This window comes from Helianthus annuus, chromosome 4, assembly GCF_002127325.2.
Source record: "Helianthus annuus cultivar XRQ/B chromosome 4, HanXRQr2.0-SUNRISE, whole genome shotgun sequence".
Classification (NCBI taxonomy): domain Eukaryota; kingdom Viridiplantae; phylum Streptophyta; class Magnoliopsida; order Asterales; family Asteraceae; genus Helianthus; species Helianthus annuus.
Window position 1 is genome coordinate 159,144,911 of NC_035436.2, and position 10,962 is coordinate 159,155,872.

Consider the following 10,962-nt stretch of genomic DNA (forward strand, 5'->3'; position numbering starts at 1 on the left):
TATACAAAAGACAAAAATACAAAAAAAACAAAAAATATATATATATAATATAAAAATAAAAAAAATTAAATCACTATTTACAAAGTTGATAATTACATTTATTTATGTATCTTTATTGTATGCATCAAACTTTACAAGTTACATCAAAAGAAACTTTTTTTTTAATAAGTAAACATTTGATTAAAAAACTATTAGGCAATAAGTTCGTTGTTATGGAAGCACATGATTTGTTAATACTATTAGTGTTAAGCATTTTTTTAATACTATACCTTATAAGTAGTTCAATTTTTAACAAACTATTAGGCAATAAGTTCGTTTACTTATTAAAAAGAAACAAAAACAAATCATGTGCTTCCATTTATGTCCGTAAATAATCTCACCAATAGCAAAAGCTAAGGTATAATCTGAGAAGGGTAAAATGTATACAGTCTTATCTCTGCTCCGAAGAAATAGAGAAGATGCTTCCAGTAAGACCTTATCCGCTAATCTATTCATTAAGGGTCATTTACAACCGCTTATATATGCTAGCTCCTTTGTATCAAAATTCTACCCATACCATGTATATTTATATCCTAATGTCTATTTGAACACGTGTTTATTTTCATTTACTGCCTTATATAAATGAACATAAAACTATAAAAATAATTTTATTTTTTTAACTACTGAAGATGAAAGAAAACTACTTTTTTTAGCATTTGTGCATATGCTTTTATTCGGTTAAATTTAAATAAACAAACAATAAAATAACTTGTAAGAAGTCTCACTCGTGTTTATTCGGTTTCTAGGGTTTACTTTAGGCCTCTGTTAATATCTACGTTTACATCAACATCTAAATTTACATCAAAACATGAACTTTCTAATGCATGGTGGGTGGACAACTCTTGACATATATTTCAATACGATGGTAGTCAGTCTCTTAATGACAAGAGAATTAGAGATGAGCAGATGGGCCCTAAACTTGATATGAGTCTGCAATAGGAAATTAGCGATGCACAACTGGACCCTAAGCTTGAAATGGGCCTTCAAGGTCCAAGACCTTTTAGAGTTTTAGGCTTGGCCCATGCAGCCATATTTCATGCCACATGGTATTGGACTATTGTCACCTTAACTAAATTAAATTAAAGTACAATTAAGAGTTAACACCGCGCTCAACTAGGACCAAGGCCTTGGTTCCAGCCCAGTTATCTTTTCTTTTAATAATTATATACGAGTAAAATACCAAAATGGTCCCCGAGTTTAGTTCATTTTTGTCACTTCAGTTCAAAAATGAAACTTTTTGTATCTGGTTTTCTAAGATTTTATTTTTGTTGTCATTTCCATCCAAATAACTCAGTTAAAATGTATTGTTAACTCATGGACGATTTTTGCAATTTCCAAACCCGCATGAACGACATTGACAATTTACCTGTTTATTCTTTTATTTTTTTTAATTTTCTTTTTTATCTTTAAATAAAAAACAAAAAAAAATTATAAATTGTCCACGGCGAAGCAAGTCAGATGCTTTGGCCAACAATTTGAGATCCAAACGTTCTGGTTCACGGTTCGGTTTTGACAGTTTGTCGATTTAACAGTTCAATCCATTTTAAAACTTGAAACCAGCCGTTTAAACTTTTATTCTTTATGTTTTTCTTATATTGGAATATGTAGTTATATACATGTATTAGAATCGTGAACATCTTTATCATTTTGAGAAGAGTAAACTGTCATTTTGGTCCCTGTGGTTTGGGCACTTTTGTCATTTTAGTCCAAATCTCAAACTTTTTAAATCTGGGTCCCTGTGGTTTCACTTTTATTGCCATTTTAGTCCAAAATTCAAAAACCTCATTTTTTGACTGTTACAACCTGCCTATTTTGTCTTTTTGTTCAGGGGCATTTTTGTCCAACTGTTTTTAATTTAACATATTAATATTTCATACTAATGTCACTAAATATTTCATAATTTCAAAGAAAAACACGCAGTATCCAAAAACCCAGATCTCAAAAACCCAATTTCCTCCTCAATCATACAAGTATACACCACAAAGAAAAGCACGCGGGGGGTAATTTGGAAAGTGGGTATTTCGTTTCTTGGCTCATACTCGATGGTTGTATAGTGTGGGAAGAGTTCTACGGGGAGATTGTCGTCGGAGATGGAGTGGTAGTGTTGGGGGAAGTGGTTGCAGTGGAGGCAGAAGGAACAGATCCAGATTTTGATGGAGAAAGGGTTGAGGACCGATCAACAATTGCGGCAGCGTAAGGGGGAGTATGGGAGGAGAGGGGTGGATTCTGACAAGGGTTTAATCGGAGTGTAGATGGCGGAGATGGGGATGATGCATTGGGCGGCTTCTTGTTTGGTTCCCGGGATGACGTTCCATGGCATCCGGACGGCGTCTTGGGTTTCCAAATCCAAAAATTCCGTCATGGTTGAATTAGGTGATTGTTGATCAAGAAAGTTTAGGATTTAGTGAAGCAGAGGGTTGTGATTGTAGGTATGATGAAGAAGAGAGACCAAAAGGAAGAAGCTTTGGGTGAATGACACTTTGCCACTCTTGAATCTTGATTGAGAATCACGATTTAGGTATAATAAAACCAAGATGTTAAATGCTCAAATCACACATGATATGAATTATCTATGTTTGTTTATTGGTAAGTTTACTTGATGCAGCTTGCAAAGCAAGTGTTTGGTGCTTCAAAGGTTGCAGCCACAGCTAGTACATCAAAACTCGAGTTGCTGAAAATTTTAAATCTGGGTCCCTGTGCTTCGATTTTTTATGGGTTAGGGTTTTTTTTTTTTTTTTTTTTTTTTGGGGGGGGGGGAGAAGATGATCTGTAAAAGGGGGAAATGTATATTCATAAGGGTATAAAACAATTATATATATTTAATTTAGTTTATTAATTATTAATATGTTAAACGAAAATCAGTTGGACAAAAACGCCCCTGAACAAAAAGACAAAATAGGCAGGTTGCAACAGTAAAAAAAAGGGGGTTTTTGAATTTTGGACTAAAATGACAATAAAAGTGAAACCACAGGGACCCAGATTTAAAAAGTTTGAAATTTGGACTAAAATGGCAAAAGTGCCCAAACCACAGGGACCAAAATGGCAGTTTACTCTTTTGAGAAAAATGCCTGGAAAATCCCTGTGTTTTGGTGAAATATCACCTATAGGCTATAGTCTCCACTTTTTTTTTAAATTACAGCTATAGTCCCCAACTTTTGCACACTCGTTTCTCGGATAGTCCCTGAGAAACGAGTATGCAAAAGTTTTGGACTTTAGCTGTAATTTTATAAAGTTTGGGAATATATGTGAAATTTCACCAAAACACAAAGATTATTCAGGCATTTTTCTCTTATTGTTTTAAAAATTTTTACATAAACTAATGTTTTGAGAGAAGATTTTTTTTTTTTTTTTTTTTTTTTTTTTTTTTTAATCAGTCCAAACACCCGAAAGGCCGAAACCTAACCATTCAGCCGCCAAACCATCCCACCAAACCAACTTAAATCTGGCAACTTTGGTTTTGTCGTTCCCCAAAACCATAATTAGCAGTTTGGCCCATAACTTTAAACCGAACCGTGAACCCCCTACTTGAAACTTTTGGTGTTCATTACCATTCTCCAGAATTAATATTTATTCAAGCCGATAGCAACAAAACAATCCCGCATGCAAGACCGGCATCTATATCGAAGCAAATCAAGAAACCCGCATTCTTTTAAAACCAAAACCAACTTAAGTCCATAACAAAGTTTTACTCCAACAAAAGAAGATGAAAACAATGACATTAGTTTCAAGACTAATAGTCTTACTGACAGAGCTGCTCGACTGCAGCCACAATCTGAGGCGGCTGAACCACGGTCCATTCTTCGAGTGTCCCTGCATACGGTGTAGGCACATCTTGCGAAGATAAACACACAATTGGTGCATCCAAATAGTCTTGAAAGTTTTCATTAATTGCCGCGGTCAAACTAGCACCAATTCCACCCGTACGCATACATTCCTCAACGATAAGCACACGATGTGTCTTTTTGATCGAGTTCCCAATTGTATGCAAGTCAAACGGTTTCAAAGACCGAATGTCAATAACTTCAGGGTCATAACCCTTGTTGACTAAAGTCTTCGCAGCCTGCATTACATGATACCTCATTCTGGAATATGTTAAAATGGTCACGTGTTGACCCGGTCTGACCATTTCAGCTTCTTCGAGGTTTAATACATACTCTTCATCGGGAATCGTTTCTTTGAGGTTATAGAGTAAAACATGCTCGAAAAGAATCACGGGGTTATCACTACGAATAGCAGCTTTCATTAACCCCTTTGCGTTATAAGGGGTGGAGCATGCTACCATTTGGATTCCAGGAATGGACTGGAAATACGACTCCAATCGTTGAGAATGTTCGGCACCGAGCTGCCGCCCGACACCGCCAGGTCCCCGGATAACAACCGGGATTTTGAACTGACCGCCAGATGTGTAGTGGAGCATACCGCAGTTGTTGGATATTTGGTTGAAAGCGAGGAGGAGAAAACCCATGTTCATTCCTTCGATAATCGGCCTCAAACCCATCATGGCGGCCCCGATTCCCATCCCGGTGAATGCGTTTTCAGCAATCGGGGTATCCAGAACCCTTAGATCACCGAATTTTGGGGCGAGACCTTTGGTTACCTTGTAGGACCCACCATAGTGACCTACATCTTCACCCATGACGCATACACGAGCATCTCTTTCCATTTCTTCTTCGAGTCCTTCTTTCAAGGCTTCATAGAGTAATATCTCGTGCCTGCAGAATGAATATTTGAATGTGATAATTAATTTAGACAACGAAATGAGATAATGAAGGCTAAACCATAGTTGTTAAAAGCCATCGCCTCTTGCGCCGAGGCCCAATTTCCAGGCAAGGCGAGGCTATTGCGTTTTAGTTCTACGTGTAATGGTTCAGGTGCAGATAACGGCGAGATTCCCAAATTCCAGAGAATTTCTGGCCAAATTTTCTAAATTGCGGCAAGATTCCAGCCATCTTTCTACTTTTTTCTACACTAATACACTAAAATTTTAGAACTTTTGGTACTAATTTGATGTAATTAAATGTTATATGATAGCTTTTGTTTATTTTATTTAAAGAACAGTATTATTTTCTAATATTTTAATTTTTTTTCATTGTGCGCTTTTTTTTCTCAGACCCTCGTTTTTTTGTGCCTTAGACCTAGGCCTGGGGCTGTAAACGAACCGAACGTTCAGCGAACGGTTCGTGAACCATTCGGCGGGAAGTTCGTTTAGTTAATGAACGAACATGAACAAGAAATTCCGTTCGATTAGTTAAATGAACAAACACGAACATATGTCTCATTCGTTCAATTGTGTTGGCGAACATTCGTTCATGGACGTTTGTTTATGTTGTTCATTAAATATTTTTTTAGCATTTATTTATTATATCTAAAGTTTTTATATTCATAATTCTTATTTATCTCATTACCCAAACTAATAAAATAGGAAATCCTACCTCTACCTTGTTTATGCACCGTTCCCCTTTCCTTCTCATTATTCACATCAAAAAATACTATTAAACTTCGTCGATTTTATATGTGTTCGTGAACCGTTCATGAACACGTTTCATTCCTTAATAAACGAACACGAACAAAAAATCTCGTTCGGTAAATGTTCATGTTCGTGAACACATTATATCCTTAACGAACGAACACAAACAAAGCCTTGTTCATGTTCGTTTGGTTCGTTTACAGCCCTAACTAGGCCCAGGCGAAGCCTATGCGCCTAGCGCCTTTGATAACTATGGGTTAAACACACAACATATATCACTTGACCACTTTATCGTGTGGGGTAAATGGTAATAATCTTCAATGATCAATTTATATTGAACTTGTTTTAATAGTGACCAAGGGAGTGTTTAGATCTATGTTTAAAGTGAAGGTGCAATACTGAGTTTTGAACATTAAGCACAAACTGACTATATGTCATAACTTTTTATTATTTCAGATCAAAATAAATCAAATTGGAGAAGCAGCTATGAATTTGCTATAATACAACGTATAAATTATCTAACGATCCCTCATTATAACTTATACTAGTCGTAAATTGTAATAATCACTTTAAAAGTGCACATCCAAACCAAACACTCCCCAAGAACGCGTATAATCAGTAATTTTCCATCATCTCATATCATGCCCACCAGAAAAAGAAACTTATAAATCCTCTAAAATTCAAGATTCTCAATAAAACTTATACACAAAGCAACATTATTTTAGCCGATATTGGTTAGCAGGATATTGACGGGTCCCATTAGTTTTCCAGTAACACGTTCTCACAGTCAACAAAAAAGACACTAAATCACAGCAGTTCTCACCTCTCCTAATTCTGTCATTGCAATAGAAATGGGTATATAACTCAAATGCATAACAGATATAACTTCCAAATTAGGCTTCCTTTCAAGGGATCAATATAATCACCAAACTCAAAAGACTCTAAAGAACACACACGAATATGTGAAACATAAACGTATACAGATACATATAGGAGAAGTAAAGTAATATGCATACCCGGATTTGGATGCAGTAGATGCTGCTGAAGTATCAGCCTTTGTCTGCAACATATAACCAATTCAAAAGTTCATTACACAACACAACACACACACATATATATGTGTGTATATATACAGAGAGAGATGACTTACTGCAACAGCATTTGCAACCAAATGATGAGCTCTACCCCCAATTCTATTCACCCCAGAGTTGATCTTAGCAGCATCAGATCTAACCACAAGAAAACTCACTTTCCTCTCTGAAATTCAAATCAACAAACTTTACAAATCACAATGCAATTAACCCAAATCAAACAAACAATAAAGAATTGCTAAAATCGAAGTAAATGTAGATACCCAGAAGAGATCGGCGAGAAGAAAGGTGGAATTTCTTGGTGTCAAGCGTTGTGGACGAAGAAAGAGCTCCGATTCGTTGGAAAATCGAAGCCATTTTCTTGAAATGTTGTGAAAGATGGGTAAGGAAATGGGAATGTATATATAGGGTGTTGAGAGCGATTTGTAAGAGGGGAATGGGGCGGAGAAGTTGAGGAAGAAACAGGGGTGTTCGGTTGGGTCGATTTGATTGAGGAGTTGGGTATGGAAGACTTCGATTGTGCCGCCACTTCAATAGGGCATGTTTTGGTTCAAAGATTATGAGTGGAAATTGAAATTGGAAGGAAGAAATTCGATCGGTGTCGGTTCAATTTGTTATGATATTGGTACGCTATTAGCATTCGGTATAGTAATTGAAAGATAATACATAAAAAGTCATGAAATGTTTAAAAGGATATCTATATTTGTTTTATCAATATGTGTTTTATATCAATTAAAAACTATAAAATAAATACCGGTACTGGTTACAATAATACATATTCGGTAATAGCACTCACTATAGTTTATAATGCAAAAAAAAAAAAAAAAAAGAAAAAAACATGGTATTTTGGATACAACTCCGAGGTCAACAAAATTATATTGGAATGTTGAAAAAAATTAAACACGGTTATGTATTAGATTTTTTCTTTTAAAAGTTAATGAAAGCAATTTATTAGATCTAGTTCTAATTAAATTGGTTAAAAGTATATTGATGACAATATTTATATCTATTTATACTATATGATAAAAAAAATATTGGAGGACACTTACTACTACTCTAGGTCATCTTCTATTTAGTTTTCTCGTTTTCTCGTCTCTCTTCTACTTATGTATTATGTATGCATAATTGTTATTTAATTATTGATGTTGATACTTGATATATTTATTAAAAAGTGAATTGGATTTGAAATTCACTATAAAATTTGTAAATAAACTTGTTTTTTTTTTACTTGAAAGCTTATATTAAAAATTATGATTGTTAAAATATTATTAAAAAGGGAAGATTAATGATAATAATTACCCTATATACTAATAAAGGAAGCTTGTGAATCGTAACTACTCGGTATTTTTATTATATATATACATGTTTTTTTCATAATTTGATACATTTTGGCATTTGGTAAAGTGGTTACTCTACCCTATTTCAATACAAAAGGCGTCAGTTCGAACCCTACTGGCTCTATTTCACTTCCCTTTCCCTTTTTTTTAGGTCGCCGCCCCTGGTGGCAGAGGTCTTCACACTTGCGTGGTGGCTCTCCCTGCTCTCAACGCGTTAGCTGACCCTCCGGTCACCTCATGACGGCGACGAGAGGTTTTTTCAGTTTTTGAGTAGCAGACCAACAACCAACACCGTGAAGGGAAGCCGGGTTCCGGCAGCGGCGATGGGAGTGTTCAAGATTCGTAAGATTCCTCTATTTCTTAAAATCCACTGTTGTTATCTGAAGCATTTATGTGGTTTTTTATGGTGATATTTAGCTTAGAATATAGGTACTTAATAATAATTATTGAATTTTGTTTGATTTAAAAGAAATCTTGAACTTTTGGTGTTCTTGATTAAATTGGGGTTTTGATTCACCCCAAATTTCTTGCTAACCCGGTTTAAAAAAAGGGTTTGCTTGGAACATTGTTAAATTTGCCAAAAAAAACCATGTAAGATAATTAGAATGCAAAAATGGTTATTTGTAAACATATAAACCTTAGAAAATAAAATAGATACCTATTGTTTGGAAATGAAAATTCACATGCTAATGGGCCAAAATTTGATGAACTATCATTAAATTAATGTGGATGATACAAGTATGCTGTTTTATAATCTGCATTAGTGGTTTCAATAACCAATTTGGGGGTTGAACCGTAGCTCTGCTCACCCTTGGTGATTTCGCAAGAGGCGGCGATTGTTGGCGCCAGAGCCATGCTGTCTCGATTCGAATCCAAGGCGCGACCACACCGTCGGAACCATACATTTCTGTTTTTTCCTTTGATTTAAGCATGATCAGAGTTGTTCCATATCTTCAAAGTAACTTAAAAATCGAACCAATAAACGCGAAATACATTTATCTTTTGGGGTAAAACATCTGTTTCAGTATTTGTTATCTATTATCTTCACTTTGTTCCTTGCAGCTTACCATTGATTATTGTGTTAGGTCTTGCAGAACCAACAAATTGATAAACTGATTTTTAACAACAAATACATAGTTACACACACCTTTTAATACCCCCATGTCCTAGAAGAGACTTGAACCCAAAACCTCTTGGTTTTCTCACCACTTAGATACCCATCCACAGGCATGTTGGTAAAATTTTGAAAAAGTTGTTACTTATATAAAAGCTTGCTTACTTTCAGTGAAAAAAAAAACATAACGATGGAGAGCAACATAGAAATAGAGCCAACCACGACTTGTACTTGTAGGAGATTTGGTAAATGATTTATCTAGTACTTTCTAGCTGAAATTTGTGTTAATATTTATGATTAGTTACATTATTGAACTTTTGATACCCTTAAGAATGGTAGTAGATGGTGGGTTGATTGTACTTGAAATCAGGTTTTAATTGGATACATTTTTTTAGTGTCGTTCTTTGAGGGGTCTTAGATTATTAATAAGTAATTAATCCTTGACATTTGTACTGTAATTTGAAGTTTGAGCACAGTTAATTAAGCTATCAGATATCAAATAGCCTTTGACCAGCATCACTAAATGATTCAAGATTCTTAAAGTTTACCTGCAATTTATCTTATCCTCTTTGCCAATATGCTATTGTTGGGATCCTATTAGTTTATAGTTAACGGCTTCTCATGGTTACAAACAGGAATGATTGCCAGATAATGTGATTCGATGGCTTAGTGTTGAAGATCAAAGACATTTGAATTTAACACCGAAATGCTAGCTTAATTACCTCACACTTTCCATTTGCAACTACTAGGAATATACCAACTTTGGTGTGCCATCCTTTGGTGTAGACTTTCTGATTGAGATAACTCATTGTTGTATGCCTGAATCCCCGGATCTCTTGATTTTCTCTTAATTTTTCTGTAACTCAAGCAAAAAATGAGGGTAACTGAAAAGATTCTTGAATATACGTTGGTCGGAATTCAGATAGATCAGGCTAGACGATATTCATAATGTTATGGCTTTTCATGGTGATCCTCCACGTGGTCAGCATAAGTTTGTTCTAATCCAGGGTGGGGTACTGGGGTTGTCTGTGCTCTAGACCTGGTATGTATCACAATCTCAATGTTTTGTTACATTTGGATTTGTGATTTAGAAGTATAACTGATCGGCACAACTTTGGTGATCAAATAGGCACTAGATTTTTACAATATGCTGGAGATACTAAACTCCAAGCAAAGTATTAAGAACACCATCATAAAGCATATTGTAAGAGATACAATGCACCATGTACAAGTGAATGTCCATATCTCTTGATTTTTCTGTAAGTCAAGTAAAAAGTGGAGTATACTTTTGGATGAAGTCTGTGTTTTGATTAGTTAGTTACTGTTTCATCGTGTACTGCTACCCGATACCGTTTGCTTACCCCTGATCATGGGTACCATACGAACAACAACAGTATTGTGCAACTTTTTTTTTGTTGATTTTCTTCAACTTTTAATGATTTCTTTTTTTTAGTTTCAGGGGTAGGGATGAGCTTGGTGTCAACCGATACCGAATTAGTACTGGTACCTAAAATACCGGTTACAATACCGATATATGAAGGTGAAAACCGGTAGAACCGGTACCAGAAACGCCAAAAGTCGGTATTGAATTGGTACTTAAGATCTTTCGGTTCGAGAATTTGGGTACCGGTACCCAATACCATTTGCTCATCTCTAACCAAGGGTTTCATATGAACAACATCATTAACATATAACTTTTTTTGGTTGATTTTCTTTCGGTTATCTTTTAGTGTTTTTTTTCTATATTTTCTTTTTATTCTTGTCAGCGGCTCTGTGCGCAACGCACTCATAGTAATTTTAAAACACATGTAAACACAAACTAAATAACAAAAGAAGTTCGCCGCAACACGGCGATTGTTAAATACCTAGTTGTTTTTAAAAAGTGATCTTGAAATATTTAATGTAGTTAATGGT

The 10,962-nt window shown here is 35.2% G+C and overlaps 1 protein-coding gene and 1 long non-coding RNA gene across 2 annotated transcripts; one reads left to right on the plus strand and one right to left on the minus strand.

The window, feature by feature from the left end:
- Positions 1 to 3,621: 3,621 nt before the first annotated feature.
- Positions 3,622 to 7,123, minus strand: LOC110937035 (pyruvate dehydrogenase E1 component subunit beta-3, chloroplastic). Its single transcript, XM_022179447.2, has 4 exons — positions 6,861 to 7,123; positions 6,657 to 6,763; positions 6,523 to 6,566; positions 3,622 to 4,751 (listed from the first exon to the last, which is right to left on the minus strand). Exons 1-4 carry the CDS (start codon positions 6,952 to 6,954, stop codon positions 3,779 to 3,781), a joined length of 1,218 nt encoding a protein of 405 aa, XP_022035139.1. The 5' UTR covers positions 6,955 to 7,123; the 3' UTR covers positions 3,622 to 3,778.
- A 903-nt stretch (positions 7,124 to 8,026) lies between these two features.
- On the plus strand, positions 8,027 to 10,377 carry LOC110937036. Its single transcript, XR_002590503.2, has 2 exons — positions 8,027 to 8,276; positions 9,684 to 10,377. It is a non-coding gene; the product is annotated as an uncharacterized LOC110937036 (long non-coding RNA).
- Positions 10,378 to 10,962: the final 585 nt, after the last annotated feature.